The sequence below is a fragment of the Bos grunniens genome, chromosome 20, assembly GCF_055505025.1.
Source record: "Bos grunniens cultivar Pamir isolate PY7600 chromosome 20, Bosgru_T2T1.0, whole genome shotgun sequence".
NCBI lineage: Eukaryota > Metazoa > Chordata > Mammalia > Artiodactyla > Bovidae > Bos > Bos grunniens.
The window spans coordinates 12458354-12482500 of record NC_141184.1 but is presented as its reverse complement, the minus strand read 5'-3'; the positions used below and the strand labels follow the sequence as shown (position 1 = coordinate 12482500).

At 39.8% G+C, this 24147-nt stretch overlaps 1 protein-coding gene across 1 annotated transcript in view; it reads left to right on the top strand.

The window, feature by feature from the left end:
- Positions 1-24147, top strand: part of DNAH5 (dynein axonemal heavy chain 5) — a 330796-nt gene that overhangs the window by 242412 nt on the left and 64237 nt on the right. Inside the window, exons 57-64 of the mRNA XM_086361232.1 lie at positions 1-95; positions 560-736; positions 6918-7121; positions 10766-10945; positions 14538-14675; positions 19299-19434; positions 20417-20733; positions 22284-22439. The exon at positions 1-95 is cut by the window's left edge and continues 20 nt beyond it. Coding sequence (XP_086217358.1) covers positions 1-95; positions 560-736; positions 6918-7121; positions 10766-10945; positions 14538-14675; positions 19299-19434; positions 20417-20733; positions 22284-22439 — 1403 coding nt within the window. The remainder of the gene's footprint in view (positions 96-559; positions 737-6917; positions 7122-10765; positions 10946-14537; positions 14676-19298; positions 19435-20416; positions 20734-22283; positions 22440-24147) is intronic.

Below are 24147 nucleotides of genomic sequence, written 5' to 3'. Positions count from 1 at the left end.
AGCTAAAAGAAGCTTCGGAGTCTGTTGCAGCTCTGAGCAGAGAACTGGAAGTGAAAGAAAAGGAGCTCCAAGTGGCCAATGATAAAGCCGACATGGTGGGTAGACATTGACACATGGACCATATTTGTTTTGAATTCCCAATTCATAAATGTTAATACTGTATGCTTCTTCTCTAAGTAGTAACCATGGAAGTGCAAATTTTTTATTTCCATTATAATACCATATATACACCAGGGATGCTATGAATGAAATAGGTAACTAATGAGAACCTACTGTATAGCACAGGAAACTCAGTGCTCTGTGATGACCTAGATGGGAAAGAAATCCAAAAAAGCCGGGATGTATGTATACATACGGCTGATTCACTTTGCTGTACAGGAGAAACTAATGCAACATTGTAAAGCAACTATACTCCAATAAAATTTTAAAAAGTACCATACTCTTAATTCTGTGTATGAAAAATTGTGTAAGTGGACAAAATCGACAAATCCAGGCAAAAATGTGCATTTTGAACTGGGTGATTTTTGATGTACTTTTTTTTGGTTTTATATTGAATTAGGTCTTAAAAGAAGTGACAATGAAAGCACAGGCTGCTGAAAAGGTCAAAGCTGAGGTCCAGAAGGTGAAGGACAAAGCCCAGGCCATTGTCGACAGCATCTCTAAAGATAAAGCCATTGCTGAGGAAAAACTGGAAGCAGCAAAGCCAGCATTAGAAGAAGCAGAAGCAGCCTTGCAGGTACATCTTTGTGATATAACAGATGTCATCTTCTAGGGCCTCGGAGGAAGATTAGGCAGAAAAGATGAATAACAACGAAGAAATGTTCTACTGCTTCAGACCAAAGCTCTCTTCACTGGAATGATTTCAAGTGGTATTTTCTGCTTGGAGATGTTATTTGCTTTTTTTAGATATTGCAGGTGGCACTTCACATATTACTTTCTCACTCACAAGTGATGGGCATTGCCATGTAATAGGGGTCTGGGTGCCACCTTCTCATTTCAACTCTGTTACTAATAAGCTGTGTGATGTTGGAAAAGTCACGCAAAATTCCTAAAATAGTTTTGTCACTCATTCATTGAGGATGTTAGAGTAGGTTAGTAAGATACAGCTTTCTTTGAGTGTACATATAAATTATCCAAACAAAGGACTGCTGATCTAGTGCTACGCATTAAGGTCAGGCTTTGATCAGGCTTCCAACACAATGCAATATGTGGCAATATCATAAATGATGAAATTAGAAATGAGGTTGGATTCTGGGAAAATATGTTGACTCTAGTGAAGTAGGCTATGTCTTCAAGGGCTGGCCCTTTTTGAGACTGGTCTAGTTTGAGATGTTTTGGATTCAAGTCATTGTTTTTACTGTTTCGTCCCTGGTGGTCCAGTGGTTAACATTCTGGTCCAGTGGTTAACTTTCTGCACTTCCAATGCAGTGGGTGCGGTTCAATCCCTGGTCACGGGAATAAAATCCTTAGTCTACTCATCTATTGTCTTATGTTATTGATTCTTGGCTTAGAAAGTGGCTGGAGAAATGGAACACTGCTGACCTGTCCATTGCTAATTCAAGTTATATAACCTCAATTGAACTTGCATCATAATGTGATGTAGTTATTATTTTTTGCTACCTATCTTATTTTCACACTTCCTGAAACACTTACAAATTTTTTTGATCCACGTGAAGTCTTTAAGCTTTCTGTCAGTATACAATGTATTGTATAAGATAATTTTTACTCTAGAGACAGTGAAGATGTTGCCTTCTTTTCTTTTCTTTCCAAAGTTTCACACCGTTCTTACAGGTGATGTATCTTTCCTTACTGTTTCTTCATTCCTTCTTGCACTGGCTAAGCTGTCCTCCTTAATCCATGAAGTCTTCCAGGGTCCTTAGCCTTTCAGATTGGTGGATACCTCATCTTCCCCAGTCCCACTTTTAAAAGACCAATTTATGAAGTTGTGATTGATATATAAAAAGCCGTACATATTTAATATGTATAGCTTTGTGAGTTTGGGATGAGTGCACACCTATGAAAACATCACCACCTTCAAGGCCACAGACACATCCATCAACTCTCAAAGTTTCCACCTGCTCCCTTTATTATTGTTTTTTTTTCTTTAAAATTTGTATTTATTTATTTTTATTGGAGTGTAGTTGCTTTACAATTTGTGTTAGTTTCAATTTTACAGTAAAATGAATCAGCCATACACTTACATATATATCTCCCCCTTTTGGACCTCCTTCCCATTTAGGTCACCACAGAGCATTAAGCAGAGTTCCCTGTGCTGTACAGTAGGTTCTCACCAGTTATCTATGTATCAATAGTATATGTGTGTCAGTCCTAATCTCTCAATTCCTCCCACCCTTCCTTTCCCCCTTGGTATCCATATATTTGTTCCCTAGCTCTGTGTCTCTATTTCTGCTTTGCACATAAGATCACCTGTACCATTTTTTTAGATTCCACATATATGCATTAATATATGATCTTTGTGTTTGTTTTTCTGACTTACCTCACTCGTATATGACACTCCCTAGGTCCATTCGCATCTCTACAAATGACCTGGTGTCATTCCTTTTTATGGCTGAGTAGTATTCCACTGTGTATGTGTACCATATCTTCTTTATCCATTTCTCTGTTGATAGACATTTAGGTAGCTCCCATGTCCTGGCTACTGCAAATAGTGCTGTTATGAACATTGGAGTGCATGTATCTTTTTGATTATGATTTTCTCTGGCTTTGTGCCTAGTAGTGGGATTACTGGATCATAGGGTAAGTCTGTTTTTCTTATTGGTATTTTTTTTGATAAGAACACAACTTAAGATCTACCCATTAACAAATTTCAAGTATATAATAAAGTATTGATAACTGTGGGCACTGTGCTGTAGAGTAGATCTCTAGAATTTATCTTGCATAACTAAAACTTTCTACCCTTTGACCATCACCTTCCATTTCCTTCTTCCTTCAGCCCCTGGCAACACCATTCTACTCTCTGCTTCTATGAGTTTATCTGGGATTCCACATATAAATGAGATCATGCAGCATTTTTCTTTCATGTTTAGCTTATCTCCCTTGACAAAATATATTCCAGGTCCATCCATACTGTTGCAAATGGCAGAATTTCCATTATTGAAGCCTGAATAATATTCCACTGGATGTAAATACCACATTTTCTTTATCCATTCATCCATCAATGGAGATTTACATTGCTTCCATGTCTTGGCCATTGTGAATAATACTGCAGCAAACATAAGGGTGCAGATATCTCTTTAAGATCCTGAACATATCCTCCCCCTGCCCATTTTAAGACACTCTGGCTCCACTGAGCGTCTTTGATCAATAGAGAGAAGACAAGGACAGTGTAAAGAAACTTCTAAACCTTTATTAGACTTGTGATACTAACAGCACGATCGGAACGGAGCTTGTGGCATCTCAGTTCTTACATCTCAGTCTACATTTTCATAAGATTTCAAAAGCCTGACATGTTTTTTAATATTATAAAATATTTTCTAGTATCCTCCTAATTTAGTACTCTCTACCACTATAATATTCAGCAACACCATCAATACAGAAATGTCTGGGAATAGGGGCAAGGTGATTGGGGTATGTAGGGGAACTTTTCAATAATTTCCTTCATTGGTTCTGTCTTCATTTTATTGCCTCCTTGTAAGTTTTGAAATCTGGTACTACCAATTCATACTAAGAAAATTCCAGGTACATTCAAACTCTGTCTTGGCATCAGCCATGTAAACCTACAAAACAAATAAAGAACAGCAAAGAATGTGTCAATTCTTATCCCAATGCTAATCTGACCTGACTGCTTTGTATAATTATATATATACACACACACACACACACATACACACACACATATGTAGTAGTCATATTTCTTTGCCTGTAGAAGAAAGAGGAATCTAATATTTAGCTGAAATAGGTTGAACTTCAGCCATACCCCCACCCCCAATTCATTTTACATGGATCCCCAACATAATTGAGTCCAAGTATGTTTGAGATTTCCCCCTTTTAAAGCTAAAGGGAAAATAAACAGATAGGACCTAATCAAACTTATAAGCCTTTGCATAGCAAAGGAAACCATAAACAAAATGAAAAGACAGCCCACAGACAGTGAGAAAATATTTGCAAATGATGAGACCAATAAAGGGTTAATTTCCAAAATATACAAACAACTCATATAACTCAATTAAAAAAAAAAAAAACAACCAAAAAGTGAGCACAAGATCTAAATAGACATTTCTCCAAAGAAGACATACAAATGGCCAACAGACACATGGAAAGATGCTCAACATTACTAATTATTAGAGAAATTAAATCAAAACTGCAATGAGATATCACTTCACACCAGTCAGAATGGCCATCAGCAAAAAGTCTTACAAATAATAAATGCTGGAGAGGGTGTGGGAAAAAAGGAGCCCTCCCACACTGTCGGTGAAAATGTAAACTGGTACAGCTTCTATGGAGAACAATGTGAAAGTCCCTTAGGCATTAACAACAGAGCTACCATGTGGTCCCACAGTCTCACTTCTGGGCATATATCCAGAGAAAACTAACATTTGAAAGGATACATGCATCTCAGTTTTCACTGAAGCACTATTTACAATAGCCAAGACATGGGAGCGACCTAAATGTCCATCAACAGATAAGTGGATAAAAAAGATGTGGTACATATATACAGTGGAACATTTCTCAGCCATGAAAAAAAGAAATATGTTATTTGCAGCAACATGGATGGACCTCCCTAGAGATTATCATATTAAGCGAAGTAAGTTGTAAGGAGAAAGGCAAATACCGTATGGTATCACTTATATATGGATACAAAGGAACTTATCTATGAAGCAGAAATAGACACAGAGAACAGACTTGTGGTTGCTAAAATGCTGGGGGAAGGGTTGGATTGAGAGTTTAGGGTTAGAAGATGCAAACTATTGTGTGTGTGTGTATATATATATATATATATATATATATATGAATCACTATACACCTGAAACTAATACATTGTAAATCAACTATATTTTGATAAAATAAATTTTAAAACAAACAAACATGCTTGGGGCTGGTGCACTGGGACGACCCAGAGGGATGGTACAGGGAGGGAGGAGGGAGGAGGGTTCAGGATGGGGAACACGTGTATACCTGTGGCAGATTCATGTTGATATATGACAAAACCAATACAATATTGTAAAGTTAAAAAATAAAATTAGGATGGGGAACACATGTATACTAATTAAATAATTTTCTATTAAAGAAAAAAAAAGAAATAGGTAAATTGCTTATGAAATAAATCCTGTTTCAAAAAAGTAAAAAAAAAAAGAAAAATAAAATTAAAAAACAAACAAAAAGCTAAAGTTAAATAAGCATGCCAGACCCTTTTATATCCACTTTAATTTGATGCTGCTTTCCCTATTGGCAGCTATTATGTTTCTCTCCTTTCTCTTTTATAGCCAAATATCTCAAATGAAGGTCTGTCTGCTATTTCCAGTTTTTTTTTTTTTTTAACCTCAAATTCTCCTTCACTTCCAGCTGTCTAGAATTCACAAATGCTAGTGTACTGAAACAGTCCTTTTCAAAGTAGATAGTTACCTTTCTAATTACCAGGTTCAGTGGTTTTCTTTTCTTCTTATTTTCCCCAAAATTCTCAGAGAAAAGATCATTAGCTTTGATATGAAGTTCATGGCGTACCTTCCTTTGACAGGAGGGTTGCAAATGGAAATCAGATGAAAGGTCTCCAAGGCCTAGAAGGAATGAAGGTGCAGTTTGTCCTAGAAATAGGACAGTATCAGATGCTTATTTTTGTGTTTCCAATGCTTATTCCATTGATAGAACTGATAGAACACTTATTATCGACCACAACACATCTATGTGACTGTTAAGTACTTTACTGTATAAGAACCTTTGTATGGAACAGAACTTTTCTAAGAGCTTAGTGAAATTCCTGTTGCTCATGTTCCATCATCTAAAGGTCAGTTTCCAGCTAAGAAACCTCTAATTATGCAACTGGCAGCCCTGCGGCTACCCGCTGATGTCGGTCCAAGGTGACGAGCTGTAAGAGAGTCAGATTCTTGACCTACATAACTAATGAGTAAAAAGAGCAGTGCAAGTCCTGGAGTTTCCCTGGTTGAGAATCGCTGGAATCTACTGTAGAGCTGATGATTCTTTTCCTTTCAGATCTGCTTCCTTTTCTGACACTAAGTGGCTGTTACAATTTTAGAGAAGTCACGGCTCCTTATCAGAGGGCGAACATGTCTCTCACTGTGTCTCCTCTGGCTGTCACTTTGCATTGTAAAAATTTGAACTTGTGGGGATGTGTGTTTCTTTGGGATTAAATATGCTTCTAGCCCTCATGACTGCATCAAACTTAAAAATGCTTGCGCTCCTCTGTTGAAGTACAGTAAGTCCCCTACATATATATGAATGTTTTAAGTTGTGAACTTTCAAAGATGCGAATGTGGATTCTATCAGTGTCAGGCATGAGTGAAACCCCGACTTGCCCTCCGTCTCCTATTGCTGACAATCCTTCAGCTCTACCATCTCCCACCCCTTCTCCCTCCTCTAGTCAGTGACACTTCTTGCCTATTCACTCTATGCCAGCCCCTGTGTGCCAGCTGCTGTCCTGTTACTACTGTACCTTTCAAGGTACTGTGTACTGCAGGATTAAAAGTGTTTTGTATCTGTTCGCTTTTTATGTATTATTTGTGGGAAAAGTATTATAAACCTATTACAGTACAGTACTATGTCACTGACTGGGTACCCAGGCTAACTTTGTTGGACTTACAAACAAATTGGACTTACAGATGTGCTCACAGAATGGAACTTGCTCATAGGTAGGGGACTTCCTATAGCAGTCTTTGGAGAGTAAATGTTTGTTTCCACTTTTCCTGTCTCAAGACTGGATGATAACCTCCTCTCCTCCCCAGACCATCAAGCCTTCCGACATCGCTACTGTCCGCACGCTAGGCCGACCCCCTCATCTCATCATGAGGATCATGGATTGTGTGCTGCTGCTGTTTCAGAGGAAAGTCAATGCAGTGAAAATTGATCTGGAGAAAAGCTGCACAGTTCCTTCCTGGCAGGAATCTTTAAAACTGATGACAGCAGGGAACTTTCTACAGAATTTGCAGGTTGGTAGTTCAGTAATGATGGGCTAAGAGGGGACTCAGATTTCATTGGAGTGTCTGGATCCTTTAACAGAAAATGAATTTGCATGCATATTTTTTAACTTACTGTTTTTCATCTTTATTGGGGTATAACTGATAAATAAAAATGTATTATAATGAAGATGTATGACTTGATGTTTTGATGTTTGTATTGATACATTGTGAAATGCTTTCACCATAGTCCATCCATTTGTTGTTGTTCAGTCACTCAGTCATGTCTGACTCTTTGCGACCTCATGGACTGCAGCACACCAGGTTTCCCTGTCCTTCACTATCTCCTGGAGTTGCTCAGACTCATGACCATTGAGTTGATGATGCCATTCAACTATCTCATCCTCTGGGTTTAATCCATCCATTAAATCCAATAAATATCTAATTAAATATCTATCACCTCACATAGTTATCATTTTTCCTTTTTTTTTTGGTGGTTAGAACACTTAAGATCTAGTCTCCCAGCAAATTTCAAGTATATAATACAGTATTGTTCACTATATTCACATGGCTGTGCATTAGGTCCCCAGCACCTTCTCATCTTGTATAACTGACACTTTGACCCTTGGCCTTTGACCAGCATCTTCCCCTTTCTCCTCCCCAAGTCCCTAGCTACCACCATTCTACTCTGCTTCTGTGAGTCTGACTATTTTAAATTCCACGTATAAGTGATAACAGGCAGTATTTGTCTTTCTCTGTCTGACTTATTTGACTTAGCATATGCCCTCCAGATCTGTCCATGTTGTTATAAATGGCAGAATTCCCTTCTTTTTTAAGTCTGAGTAATATTCTTCATCAGAGAAGGCAATGGCACCCCACTCCAGTACTCTTGCCTGGAAAATCCCATGGACCAAGGAGCCTGGTGGGCTGCAGTCCATGGGGTCGCTAAGAGTCGGACACGACTGATTGACTTTACTTTCACTTTTCACTTTCATGCATTGGAGAAGGAAATAGCACCCCACTCCAGTGTTCTTGCCTGGAGAATCCCAGGGACGGGGGAGCCTGGTGGGCTGCTGTCTATGGGGTCGCACAGAGTCGGACACGACTGAAGTGACTTAGCAGCAATATTCTTCATATATATTTAAAATTTGTATTTATTTATTTTATTTATTTTTTTTCTTCTAATTTTATTTTATTTTTAAACTTTACATAATTGTATTAGTTTTGCCAAATATCAAAATGAATCCGCCACAGGTATACATGTGTTCCCCATCCCGAACCCTCCTCCCTCCTCCCTCCCCATACCATCCCTCTGGGCCGTCCCAGTGCACCAGCCCCAAGCATCCAGCATCGTGCATCGAACCTGGACTGGCAACTCGTTTCCTACATGATATTTTACATGTTTCAATGCCATTCTCCCAAATCTTCCCACCTTCTCCCTCTCCCACAGAGTCCATAAGACTGTTCTATACATCAGTGTCTCTTTTGCTGTCTCGTACACCGGGTTATTGTTACCATCTTTCTAAATTCCATATATATGCGTTAGTATACTGTATTTATGTTTTTCCTTCTGGCTTACTTCACTCTGTATAATAGGCTCCAGTTTCATCCACCTTAAGTATCTCCTCAGAGTAGAAGTTTATCTTTCAAATATGACATTATAAGCATTAGAGCTTTAGAGTTTCTTTATATGTAAAATATGAGTAATTTGTCATCTGTATGTTTGCAAATATCTTCTTTCACTCTCTGCCTTAGTTGTTCATTCCAGTAATTGTGTCTTTCAGTAAGCAGATGTTCTTGTTTAGTATAGTCCAGTTTATCAATATTTTCCTTAATAGTGCTTTCTGTGTTCTGTTTAGTAAATCTTTGCCTGTCTCTAGGGTAGAATAAATGCACCTATCTTTTCTTCTGAAAGTTTTGTTGTTTTATCTTTAATATTTAGATCTTGAGACAACTGATTGGGATTCCCAAGCCCCATCCATACCTTACACAGTAACTTCAGCACTGTCTTTCATTCAGTTTTTATTTTTAAAATTTTTTCATAGTTTCTTTTTAAAATTTTAATTTTTATTGAAAGATAATTACTTTATAATATTATGATGATTTCTGCCATACATCAACATGAATCAGCAATAGGTATACATATATCACTTCCCTCTTAAATCTCCCTACCACCTCCCTCCCCATCCCACCCCCCTAAGTTGTCACAGAGCACCAGCTTTGGGTTCCCTGTGTCATACAGTAGATTACCACTGTCTATCTATGGTAATATATATGCTTCAATGCTACTCTCTCAAATCATCCCACCTTCTCTCTCCCTACTGTGTTCAAAAGTCTGTAGATAGGTTCATCAGGATCATCTTTGTAGATTCCGTATATATATGCTAAAATGCAGTATTTGTCTTTCTCTTTCTAACTTACTTCACTTTGTATAATAGGCTCTAGGTTCGTCCACATCATTAGAACCGACTCAGATGCATTCCTTTTTATAGCTGAGAAATATTCCACTGTGTACATGTACCACACTTCTTATCCATTTATCTGTTGGTTAACATCTAGGTTTCTTCCATGTCCTAACTGCTGTGAACAGTGCTGCTGTGAACACTGGGGTGTATGTCTTTTTCAGTTTTGTGCAGTTTTTAATTCAGTGTTGCCCATGTGGCTACTGTGGCCAGAGCATCTTGTGGGGCCTTTTGCAGCAGCTCTAACAAGAAGTAGCTTCTGAAACCGGTGGGTTATACAGACTTGTTTCAGATAATTGAAATATGAGCCTCTGAGATGTAAGTGCCCTGTGAAGGAATAGCATGCTATTTGGGTGGAGAGTGGGTGGCGATTAATCTGATTATGAGTGTGTGAAGAGCAGTGGTGGTAGGGGGTGGGGCTCAAAAAATACTCACCGAAAAACGTGGCAGTGGCATCAGACTTGCCTTATATACCTGCTGCAGAGCCACTGTTCTTGGAAGCTACTTTGCTATTTGCCTTCTGTCACCGCCATCCTTCCACTGCTCCCAAATATTCTTCTGGCTTCACTATTTTTTAAGTCTCACAAGAGAAACTTGGATTTTAAGGAGGTCTGAATAAAGGTGAGTTTTGCTCTGTGCTAGGTATGTTCTGTGCAGACTTATTTCTATGAATTATTTAGGTGCTACATTTCTTTCTACTTGGAAAACATTTAATTATCTTCATTGAGATGATCAAACACCATTTTTAAAAGGTCCAATTCCACTGATTGGTCAGTCTTCTCTTTTAATGCAAGAAGGCACTCTTACTCCATTTCTGTTACTATTTTAAAATTTTATCCCTCCAGAAGAGAAAAGTTCTCTCATAATCTTGATAGTTCAGTGATTAAAAATTAATTCATCACCCTGAAGGCTTAATGTCCCACTGATTTTCGTCACATTTCAGGTGAGTTTAATAGAACCTCTCTTTGAATGTGTTAAGCATTCGGTTGCTGCTAAATGCTAAATATTTATGTCTAAATATATACACTTTACATATCTACTTTATTTGCAATGCTAAATATATGTATCATTTTATTTGCCTAATATCCTGAAAAATCGACAAGATATTTATCCATTCTTGGATTTAACTGTTTGTTTCAATGGTATCATGAGTGTAATGTGATTATGACTTAATGGACAAAAGCATTTTAACTATTTCACTCCATTCTTCCACAGCAATTCCCGAAAGACACAATCAATGAAGAAGTGATAGAATTTTTGAATCCTTACTTTGAAATGGCAGACTACAACATTGAAACCGCGAAACGAGTGTGTGGGAATGTAGCGGGTCTTTGTTCCTGGACCAAGGCCATGGCTTCCTTCTTTTCCATCAACAGAGAGGTGTTGCCTCTGAAGGTAAGCTTCCTTGGTGGGGCTTCAGGATGTGTGCCAGCAGGGGGTCTCTGGGTCAACAGGGCTTGTCTTTCCTGCAGCAAAGGAGTCTTAGGTGTTATTAGTCTCAAGTCTATGATAAGAGCTGGTACTGGACTGGCCAAGCATAGCATGTTTCTTTCTTCTCTGTAATCCTCCTGCCACTGGAATTGTATGGGCCTTAAGCATGGACTCTACAAGGATACTAAGTCCACTGTGGGCTGCTGGACATTTCCCCTCCGCCCCCTGACAGTGTTAACTTGAGAAAAAGAAACACAGAAAACTATAGCATAGGATCCACCAGTAATGTCCAAGAGCTCTTGCCAGGAAGTCCTATGAATGAGGCAGGGTGGACACAGTCACTGGTGGCTGGACTTGTCTTCAGAGGTGACATAGTATTCCCTCTCCCTTTGACCCTCAGGAAAGAGACTGACTAGCATCCTTTATTTAATGTGGGCTGACAATATGCCACTGTTTCTCTCTGAGTTATTGAATTTCTCAGCTTTATTTGTCCATGTCTCCACACCATTTAGTGAGTCTTTAGCAGATGGAGAGGCAAGTACATGTTTTGAGAATAAAATATTAATGCCTCAAAAATTACACCTAATGGTTTGGTTGATTATTTTGCTTTCGTATAAGTCTGATATCTTTCAACCATCAACTAAAATCCTCTTATCCTTACAAACTACCTGAGGAACTTAATAATCATGCTAAAAATAATCAAGAATAAAAAGAAGATAGGGAGAGAGTTTCAAGTTCCATTTTATTTTCTCATTATTACCATACCCGGAGCATTTAGTCAGTGGGGAGTCTCTGGAGGTCTTAGGGGAACTTAAAACAGAAGGGATTCATTTGGCTTAGAGATTTTTAGAGCAAATAGTTCAAGTCATGCTGTCAGGTACTATGGATTCAGGACCATTGAAGACTCCAGTTGGCTATTTTGATACTGACTGAACCACTGAGTCCAGTGAAAAGTATAGGGCATCCTTTGCAAAATTTTCCAGTGGGTAAGCATACATAAGTGTCTCCAAAGGAATTACACTTGAATTCACAAGGGGGAGTTTTTATTTTGTTGTAATTACTTGAAATAAAATGAGTTAAAATCAGTACAAAATAATGGACATTCTAAACAAGGCTTATGAAGAACAACATCTCCTCCATTATGTTTGGTAGAATTCAGGCTCCATCCAGTCCCAGGACAACGTACATCCTGCAGTAGGACGTGAAGGGAACAGCAGGTGGGGACCTTCTGATTGTCCCTGGAACCTATGCTTCCCTTCTGAGAAGCCTGTTCTGGGGGTGCCCTCCTGTGCTCTTAGTAGCATCCAGTGTCTGGAAGTCTCTAGTTTGTCAGGTCCCTCCTAATTGCCATTGTCATAAAAATAAACATAGTTACATAGATCCCACATGTTCATTGCATAGAGAGAAGTAGAAGACAAAGAAAGTGCAGTCTCATTGGGCAACTGTGCTCAGTATATTAAGAAATACAGACCAAAGGGTCTAACTTCACTGATTTCTGAAGGGGTTTCTCTCGTTTCCCAAGTGAAGAGTTTGAGGACACTCCTTTGACTCCAGTGGGGACCTCTTTACCACTCATTAGTGATGGAGACACTGAGAGACTCTTCTTTCATCTTACAATTCCTCTAGACAGGCCAAGTGACTTCTAATAGTGGATAAATTTAAACAAATATTGATGACAAGAATTTCAATTTAAATTCTATTCAATTTCATTCTAATAAGATTTCTCCTTAGAAACTCTGTGAAAACTAGTAAATATGAGTTCACATAAGCAGAACATTACAACAGTAGAGCCTTAAATATTGAACACAGATAATAACACTATTATTTATGGAGGGACTTCCCTGGTGACCCAGTGGTTAAGATTTTGCCTTCCAATGCAGGAGTGTGAGCTCCATCCCTGCTCAGGGAGCAGAGATCCCACATGCCTTGATGCCAAAAAACCAAAACATAAAACAGAAGCTATGTTGTAGCAAATTCAATGAAGACTTTAAAAATAGCCTATATCAAAAAGATCTTTAGAAGAGTGATATTAATATATTATTATCTATTAAACTTTTATTATAGACCAGGTCCCAGACTTGGGTTTTTACATGCTATCATATTTAATATGCACACAACACACTCTCATAAATCTTAGCAGGTAGTTTTTCAATATCTTAATGGAGAAACTGAGGCTCATAGAGTTTAAGTAATCTTAATAGAGTCCTACAGCTCCTAATGTGAGCAGTTGGATTTGAATGATTTTTATACCCTTTGATTATATCTTTTGAATACTTCATTAAAAAGATTATTATTTTTTTTTTTTTCTGAGGAAAGTCCTTGAAAATATCCAAAGTTTGGGGGACTGTGATACTTTGACATTAGTGGGTGGCTTTATAGTAAGTTGACAGAGTAGCCTTGCTGTTCCTCCTTGTTTAAGTCGTGGCAACAGATTCTTCTTAGAGCAGAGATGAAGACAAATGTCCCAAGAGTCAGAATATTTGTAAACTGTAATTTTTAAGCCATGCGTTTGCTGTCATTGTCTCTAGTCATGGAACTAGATATTCCTTTAAAGAATTATTCTGCCAAAATTTGGGAACCTGGGGTTATCAGATAAGAAAATAACTTATCTCAAAAGAATATTTTTAAGATAATCTTTTCTTCTCAAACACTTCAGAAATAATATCATGCTGGTATTGGGTTTCCCCATTAAAGTCAGTTTTGCCATTTTAAAAACTTAAAAGAGGGAATTTAGGTTTCAAATTTTTTTCAAAAAAATTTAAATTCCTGTAAGCACAGACTATTTTCTACATCACCTTTTCCAAATATTGCTTTTTTCCCCCCAATATTACTTTTGATTATGTCTTTTGAGTCTAATTTAGCTTCCTTAAAACTAATATTTTTATTTGGTCACAGCTCAAGTATCAATTCCTTACTTGAAAGCAAGGAATATATGAGAATTACAGGAATACCGTCAAGTCCATCTCTACCCACGAAAACCTAGATCTTTATATTCAGTGAATAATTATGTTTCATTCTTTGTCTTGTTTTAACATCTTCATTAACAGTGATGAGCTCTTCTTGGCAAATGAGAGCTAAATATTCTAAATATTAAATTTAGCTAAATATTCTAAATATTCAACTTTTCCCCTACAACTCAATATTAAAATAATCTGCAATTTGCCTTTATGTATTTCCTATTACAGCGTTCGAATTTAGGGACTGGCAAACTATGGTCCACAGGCCAAAGCTAACCTACCACCTGTATTTGTACAGCTCATAGAATTTTAAATTAAGTACTTAAACAAAAGTCTTGATTTTGCATCTTGTCCCCCAAAGCCAGAAATATTTACTATCTGGAGTTTTATGAAAAAGTTTGCTGACTCTCTCTTAATGATTTATAATCGTCTGCTTACAAACATGTCAAGTTCACATGAAGACTTGGCCTTGATAATGTAATTTGAGAAGACTCTCAAAGAACAAAGAAAAGGTGCAGCATGGACTTCCCTGAGTTCTCAGATGCGACTGGATGTCTGGGTTGCTGCCTGTCCCTTCATGCTGTGTGTGTCTTGTGCAGGCCAACCTGGTGGTGCAGGAGAACCGCTACATGTTGGCCATGCAGGATCTGCAGAAGGCCCAGGCAGAGCTGGACGACAAGCAAGCCGAGCTGGACGTGGTGCAGGCTGAGTATGAGCAGGCCATGACCGAAAAGCAGGTGACTGTCCTCTGACACTGTGGTCAGCCCTTCGTTCCTTCCTGCTTTCTCTCTCTAAGGGTTTGATTGCCAGCAGGGATTCATTTAAGTGATGTGCAGTACGTGTGTACATACATACATACACACATGGACACACAGCACATGTGCCTTCATCAAGTCCTGGAGTTTGTTTCTAGCAGACACCAAGGACCTTCAGTGAGAGGTCAGGATATTCAGCCAAAACAGAAGTCACTGCTGGAACATGGATGTTCAGGGTTTTCTTGTATATTGTGATGAACGCAGCATCTTGTGCAGCATTTTTGATATGTTTTTCAAATCACATCCTCCCACTTTATCTCGTTTAATCTTTAAACAATCTCTCAAGGTAGGCAGGGTAGATATTTTTATTTTATTCTCATTTTAAAGAAAGAAACTTAGGGGACCTCCCTGGCGGTCCAATGGTTAAGACTTGGTGCTTCCAGTACAAGGAGTGTGGGTTCAATCCCTGGTCAGGGAGTTAAGATCCCACACGGTGCAGCAAAAAAATTAAAACAAAATGAAAATTATAAAAACAATAAGGAAAGGAACTTAGGTCTAGAAAGGACAAGAGAAGGGCTGTTGATCATAGGCATTGATCCTAGGACTAGATTAGATCTTGATCATCTGATGTCTTTTCAGGCCTCTCTGCTGGACCAACCTGACCACATGGCTGTGTCCCAGTCACAGAGACCACCCACAGCCTTCTCAACCTCTGCATGTTTTGCAACTTTCAGTTCAGTTCAGTTTAGTCGCTCAGTCGTGTCTGACTCTTTGTGACCCCATGAATCGCAGCACGCCAGGCCTCCCTGTCCATCACCAACTCCTGGAGTTCACTCAGACTCACGTCCATCGAGTCAGTGATGCCATCCAGCCATCTCATCCTCTGTCATCCCCTTCTCCTCCTGCCCCCAATCCCTCCCAGCATCAGAGTCTTTTCTAATGAGTCAACTCTTCGCATGAGGTGGCCAAAGTACTGCAGTTTCAGCTTTAGCATCATTCCTTCCAAAGAAATCCCAGGGCTGATCTCCTTTAGAATGGACTGGTTGGATCTTCTTGCATTCCAAGGGACTCTCAAGAGTCTTCTCCAACACCACAGTTCAAAAGCATCAATTCTTCGGTGCTCAGCCTTCTTCACAGTCCAACTCTCACATCCATACATTTAGCACTCTTCAAAATCAAAGTTTGTATATTTCCTCTCCACTGAGCAGCAAGCTCTTTCATTGATTTATATTAACTCCAGTTCCACTGGGGCCTCCTTCATTCTGGAAATCAAGGCAGATGTAACATAAACCTAATGTAGCTTAAGCTTCCTTTTCCCTCACTTGCACAGGCCCCATAAATGCTGAGTTTACTGGGAGCCATGGAGAGGTCTATGGGGAGAGTATTTTATTCAGATAAAATACCTGGAGATCCCAGGGGAAAGGGACCTGAGTTCTTCACCATCAGGACTTTGTAGTGCTTTTTCCCTGCTGATTCTCATTACATGTTCACTTGGCTGTTTTGTATTTGCAAAAATTCTTTAATGATTTTCTTAAAGTGATCCCCAGATTATGTAAGCATCTGTCCTCACAAAATCTCTATCTGCTTCCGATAAAGCCTACATTTGGAAAACAAGATCTAGATTCTCCCTGTGCTTTCCTTGATGATTTATTTTAGAACCTTTGCTGCTTCTCAGTTGTCGCTTGGCTGGATTGAGATTTCTGCTCTGTTGGTCTGTCTCTTTACAGAGTCCCAATGAGCGAATTTAGATAAACATCAGTTGCACAGTGTGCAAGATGTGTGGTATTCTCTGTTAAAGATAAGTCTCCTGAAAGCAAAATAAGAGCTTTATAGAAATTTTGGAGAAGTAATTATGTATCATCATTTGGATTTATTACTTATGGTCTATGGAATTCACTTATAATATCAAGAGAAAATTCACTTTGCAGTGTGAAAGACTACTTTAGAAACTATGAAGAAGGCCTGTTAATTTCTAACATTTGGACACTCACATTGAGAAGCGCTGCTACATGTAGTAAACATGTGTTACAGCCTCATTTTATTATCTTTCAGTTTTAACAATTTTGCATTAGTTCACTCAAGCTCTTTAGTTTTCGAGTATCTGCTATTTGTTAGGTGAGCAATTATAAGGACCATGTAAGTACAGCTACTATAAAGGTATGGCTTTAACTTAAAATTTTGAATTTCAACAAATGTCATGTATTTTTCGTAAGAAAACAAAATCTGGCCATGTGCTGGCCTGCCCGCAACAGGTTGGCGTGAAGTTGACCTTTAGTCATGTTGCTTCTTCCTCCATGGGGCTCCATGAGAGTCCAGGGTTACAGACTACAGGGAGGCAGGGGAGGGTTTCAAGTCTTCGATCCATGGTCACGACTGTGACCTCATTACCCAGGTGTGCAGTCCCTGGAGGAGTGTGTGTCTTGCTGCTCTGTGCACAGGGCAGGGCTTTGTGGAGGGCCCACTTCCCCAGGAATCTGGTCATATTCTAGGGCATTGGGAGAGAGAGAGCCAGGAGTACTACCCATGGAAGCCAAGGAATTCTGCACCCTCCCCCCGCCAGGCTCAGAGGGAAAATTCATTTCTCACTCCTGTCTGCTCCCATCTCCCATTTCCCAATCCCCTCCGAGGAGCCTGGGCTTCCAGAAAGCAACAGCCGGGAGGGGAGAGGTTGGCCAGTTTATATTCAGCCACACAGAAGTGGGGATGGGGAACTTAGGGAGGATAACAATATTAAAAATTTTTCATATGAAAAGTTTGTTTTAAAGGTAAACAGATATAAATAAGGGCTTTTCTGGTGGCTCAGTGATAAAGAACCCACCTTCCTAATGCAGGAGATGTGGGTTTGATCCCTGATTCTGGAAGATTCTCTGGAGGAGGGCATGGCATCCCACACCAGTATTCTTGCTTGAAGAATCCCATGGACAGAGGAGCCTGGAGGGCTACAGTCCATGGGGTTGCAAACAGTTGGACACAACTGAGTGACTAAACAACAATTACAAGAAAACAATGATGTCATATGATACTTCCAGCTGACATCTTTTGTTTTGGGGAGATACAAACAAATATGGATGGTGTACAGGTGTGGGTGCACCTCTCAGCTGGGCTTTTGGGTTTTCTGCATTAATTCTAGTGGGAAGGAAAACTGAGCAGACTAGAACAAACTGGAACAAGTATCTTGTTTCTGAAAAACACGGTATTACGCTATTATTACAAAAGCAATTTGTGTTTCTTTATAAAAAATACACATAGGTAACCCTGGTGATAAAGCCTAAAAATATCTTGCTCTTTATCATTTTGTATCTACACATATGTCTGATTTACATATATTTTAAATTCATGTAAAACTGTAACAGATCATTCAGTACATACTGCTTTATAAATGAAATTTAACTAATGATTATTTTTCATAATGATTATATTTTAATGGCTTTAGAGTATTCTTATTCACAATATACCATAAAGTATATAAATAATCCTCTATTGTTAGACATTTAGCATATGTGTATGCCATATATATTATATAAATATGTGTGAATATTATATGAACTCCCAGTGACTTGTCATATAGCTAAATCTTTATCCATATCCATTATTGTTTCATAAATATACATTTTTACAGGTAGAATTAACAGCTGTCTCTTCAATATTGAGAAACTGAACCATTTGCTTTTTTTTCCCTTAAAATTTTTTTAAAGAATTTTTATAGTGTTGTGTTGGTTTCTGCCATTTAACGTCACAAATCAGCCATAATTACATATACGGAGCCATTTGTTTTTAAGAACAAAGCTCTGAGGGGCAACAGTGTGTGTTGCTGTGAAGTCACTTCAGTTGTGTCCGACTCTCTGTGACCCCCATGGACTGTAGCCCACCAGGCTCCTCTGTCCATAGGATTTTCTAGGCAGGAATACCGGAGTGGGGTGCCGTTTCCTTTTCCCGGGGATCCTCCTGACCCAGGGTTTGAACCCAGGTCTCCTGTCTGGCAGGCGGACTCTTTACCACTGAGCCCCCTGGGAAGCCCAACAGTGTGTGGAAGTCTAGTTAGAGGTCTTTTATTGACACAAGAGCAACAGGTAGGGGGCTGCTGAGTTAATGCGGCTGGAGTTTGTGAATGAGCTTCAGGACTCCACAACCTCAGGACAATCTAGAGTTTCACCTGAAATCAAAGGAGATATGGAGTTAGACGAAGCAGTAGCGATGCTAGAACTTTAACATGCGAACCATCATTTCTCGTTTTAAAGTGGGGATATGCGTGTCTTTACATTTTGCTGTGCTCTTTGATATTAGCATGTGTGCGTATATTTTATTTGTAATTTTTGATAGGAAAATCATCAATGATGCAAATTTTCATTATATCTCAGTTTATGAAAATCTGGGGAGGGTCTGCCCATTGGCTTAGGACCCCTCCTGAGGAATCCCTCTATGTTCCATAAATAGGGCTTAAGACACAGGCTGGACTGACCCAGACACATAGAAACAGAAGTTAATGCTTCCTGTGAAATAAATGGCTCACGTTTCTCACAAAGGCGTATAACATATAATGTTTTAGAATTATGTTTTTGAGCTGCAGGCTCTATTTTTCTGAAAAAAGGCTTTCTTCTTGTTTAGACCTTGCTTGAAGATGCAGAGAGGTGCAGACATAAGATGCAGGCTGCTTCTGCACTGATCGGAGGCTTGGCAGGAGAAAAAGAAAGATGGACAGAGCAAAGTAAAGAGTTTGCAGCACAAACTAAAAGACTTGTAGGTATGTAAGTCCCTTTATTAGCTTCCCAGGTGGCTCAGCAGTAAAGAATCCACCTTCGATGCAGGAGACTCAGTTTTGATCCCTGGGTTGGGAAGATCTCCTCGAGGAGGAAATGACAACCCACTCCAGTATTTTTGCCTGAAGAATGCCATGGGCAGAGGAGCCTGGCAGGCTACACAGTCCATGGAGTTGCAGAGTCGGACAGGACTGAGTGATTAAGCACACACACACAAATCCCTTTATTAATGGGATTATGTGTTGACTGTGATAGGGAGTGAGCAGACTTAAGCTTTAATCAGAATATACATCAACACTCCATTACTTCAAATTCCTCTGTGCGTGTGTGTGTGCACCCAGCTGTTTCAAAAGGATGAATATTGGTCTGGCATTTAGGCAACCTGTCTTAGATAATGTGTTAGTCACTCAGTCATGTCCGACTCTTTACAACTCCATGGACTGTAACCCACCAGGCTCCTCTGTCCATGAAATTCTCTAGGCAAGAATACTGTGAGTTGCCATTTCCTTCCCAGGGGAATCTTCCTTACTCAGAGACTGAACCTGGGTCTCCTGCATTGCAGGCAGATTTTTTACTGTCTGAGCCACCAGGGAGGCCCATTCATGACCTTTAAACTCTTATTATCAGGTCATTTTTGAATTCTCCTATGAGTGAATGACCATATAGATCAAGGTCATTTAGAATGGAGGCTGTGTCTTCTGAGGTTAGAAGTCATCCTCTCATATTCAGTAAGATCAACATAATCCAGTGCTTGACTATCAGCAGTTATTACTTGTGGGCCATGTGGACTCTTTTCACAGTGAACTGAACTACTGCTTATTCACAAGACACAGCAACTTGTGGTTGCAATTTGGTTTCTGAAATTTAATTCAAAAGAATGATTGTCTTTTTTTTTGCCACTTATATTCTGCAGAATTACAAGGCTGTTCATAAAGTGTTTCAGTGGTGTTTTGTTTTTTGTTTTAGGGGATGTGTTGTTGGCTACAGCTTTTCTATCTTATTCTGGTCCCTTTAATCAAGAATTTCGCAATCTGCTGTTAAATGACTGGCAGAAGGAAATGAAAGCCCGGGAAATTCCATTTGGAGACAATCTAAACCTCAATGAGATGTTGATTGATGCTCCTACCATTAGTGAGTGGAACCTCCAAGGCCTGCCCAATGATGACCTGTCTGTTCAGAATGGAATTATTGTCACAAAAGCATCTCGCTATCCTTTGCTAATTGACCCACAGACTCAAGGCAAGATCTGGATTAAAAATAAAGAAAACCAGAATGAACTCCAGGTAATCTTTGTTTGAATATAAATGGGCTTCCCTGGTGGCTCATAACCTAAAGAATCTGCCTGCAATGCAGGAGACCTAGATCGAACCCTGGGTTGGAAAGATCCCCTGCAGGAGGGCAGGGCAACCCACTCCAGTATTCTTGCCTAGAGAGTCCCATGGACAGAGGAGCCTGGTGGGCTACAGTCCATTGAGTCACAAGAGTCGGGCATAACTGAGCTACTAAGCACACGCATGAAACGTGCTACTAAGCAATTTCATTGCCCCAGGTCAACAGTATCTGAGAATTATTTCATATTTAGTATAAACAGTATCTGAGAATTATTTCATATTTCATATTTGTTATTAACATTTAGATATTAATATTTATAAAAGAGTATCTAAAAATTGCATTATTTGGATTCTTGTTTATCTCTCCTAATGCTGTCCATTAAAGGGTTCAGACTCCCTTCTGTTAGGGCCTAAGGCTCTCCTTGATAAACAGAGCAGGGCAGAGCTATGTCACACTAGGTGTGTGGCAAATAAAGACACTCTATAGTTATTCCATGATTATTTGTCACAAATGTGGTGGTAGTGGGGAAAGGCAGTATTGTCACACAGAGCTTTTACCTGCTTCCTAGTAAAAGGAAATGATGCCGTCAAATGCTCTGGAGATTCTTTAGAAAACTGAAAATAGAGCTACCATATGATCCTACAATCCCACTCTTGGGCATATATCTGGGGAAAACCATAATTCAAAAAGATACATACATTCCAGTGTTCATAGCACTACTTACAATAGCCCAGGCATGGAAGCAACCTAAATGTCCATGGAGAAATGGATAGAGAAGGTATGGTATATTTGTACAATGGAATATTACTCAGCCATACAAAAGAATGAAGTAGTATCTTTCACAGCAACAGGGATGGACCTAGAGATTATCATACAAAATGAAGTAAGCTAGACAAAGACAAATATTATATGTCACTTATATGTATTAGTAGAATCTAAAAAATGATATAAACAAACTTATATACAAAATATAAATAGAGCCACAGACATAGAAAACAAACTTACGGTTACCAAAGGGGAAAGGTGATGGAGGAGGGATAAATTAGAAGTTTAGGATTAATATAAATGCACTACTATATATAAAATAGATAACCAACAAGGACTTCCTGTGTAGCACAGGGAACTTTTTCTATATTTTGTGACAGTCTGAAAAAAATATTTACAACTGAATCACTTTGCTGTACACCTGAAACTAACACAATATTGTAAATCAACCCTTAGTGCCTTTTAGTGCTGTTTGCTCATTTGTGTCCGACTCTTTACGACCTCACGGACTATAGCCCACCAGGCTCTTCTGTCCGTGGAATTTTCCAGGCAAGAATCCTGGAGTGGCTTGCCATTTCCTCCTCTAGGGGATCGTCTCAACCCAGGGATTGAAGCTGTGTCTCCTGTGTCTCCTGCACTGCAGGCAGATTCTTTACCCACGGAACCCCTTCAATTAAATGAATAAAGATAAGGAAATGATGATTTGCTAAGCTAAAGAATGTGATCTTGTTTCCAGATCACATCTCTAAATCACAAGTACTTCAGAAACCACCTGGAGGACAGTCTTTCTCTCGGAAGACCCTTGCTTATCGAAGATGTTGGGGAGGAACTAGATCCAGCCCTGGATAATGTTTTGGAGAGAAACTTCATTAAGACTGGATCTACCTTTAAGGTAGGTTAAACCTGCCAATGACAGTGTGCAGAGCAATTTCCACGAGGCCAGGTCAGTGTGACAGAGGTCACAGTTTCTCATTAAACATCAACTCAGATTCAAGTCTGGGGCAGGAGGCATTTGCTTTTCTCTTCCACCTTCCTGAGTTAGGATCAAGAGTAGCCTTTTTAGGAACATCTACTTCACTTGTATCATGAAGCCTGACTCCATTCTGATGTTAGACTTTGCATGGCTTTCAAGCCCCATCATGCCCTCTCCCGTGTCATCCCAAATCTGGGCAAGCTGATGAGAAAACGTGGCTCTGCTCGCTTTTGGTGAAAGTGAAAGTCACTGTTTTCAGTGACTATGAAGTGCATGGAATCTATACGGTCCATGGAATCCTCCAGGCCAGAATACTGGAGTGGGTAGCCTTTCTCTTCTCCAGGGGATCTTCCCAACCAGGGACTGAACTCAGATCTCCCACAGTGTAGGCGAATTCTTCACCAGCTGAGCCACAGTGGGAAATCCAAACCGTGCAACTCCCTGTTCATGACCATATCTGGGAATCCTCATCCTAGTCGCATCCCATGATCTCCGTAAAACCCTAAAACACCTGCCCCTCTCTTCTCTCTCAACTGATTTTTCTTTGGACCTGTTTGGCAGCCTACCCTGAATCTCCAGAAATTCTCATGTGAATAATAAACCTTTTCATATCTTTTTGGTACATGACTGATGTCATCAGTCTTGAATCCATCTCACTTCTGCAGTATGATCACAACCATTTTGGTGATAAATTCTATGTGCATGCGTGCTCAGTCGCTTCAGTCTTGTCTGACTCTTTGCAACCCCATGGACTGTAGCTGGCCAGGCTCCTCTGTCCATGGGATTCTCCAGGCAAGAATACAGGAATGGGTTGCCATGCCCTCCTCCAGGGGATATTTCCAACCCATGGATCAAACCATGTCACTTGTGGCTCCTGCATGGCAGACAGATTCTTTACTGCTGAGCCACCACGGAAGCCCATGGAATAAATTCAATATTTATTTATTTATAGTTGTATTAATTTGTTTAGTTTTGGCTGTCCTGGATCTTCGTTGCTGCCTGGGCTTTTCTCTCAGTGCGGTGAGTGGGGGCTACTCTCTAGCTGCAGTGCATGGACTTCTCGTTGTGGTGGCTTCTCTTATTGCAGAGCATGGGCTCTAGGGTGCTCAGGCTTCAGCAGTTGTGACACTGGGCTTTGTAGTTGCAGTTCTCGGGCTCTAGAGCACAAGCTCTATAGTTGTGGCACATGGACTTAGTTACTCCTTGGCATGTGGGGTCTTCTTGGATCAGGGATCCAACCTGTGTCTCCAGCATTGGCTGCTGCTGCTGCTGCTAAGTTGCTTCAGTTGTGTCCGACTCTGTGTGACCCTATAGACGGCAGCTCACCAGGCTCCCCCGTCCCTGGGATTCTCCATTGGCAGGTGGATTCTTTACCACTGAGCCATCAGGGGAGCCCCAATTTCTATTTTTATTGGATGATGTATGTTGGATGGCATCACTAACTCAATGGACATTAGTTTGAGCAGGATCCAGGATATGGTGAAGGACAGGGAAGCCTGGCGTGCTGCAGTCCATGGGGTCACAAAGAGTCGGACGTGACTGAGCAACTGAACAACAACCAAAAAATGTTGGATAATTTCCTTTCCTCCCTCCTTCCCTTCTTCCCTTACCCCTTCCCTCTCTTTCT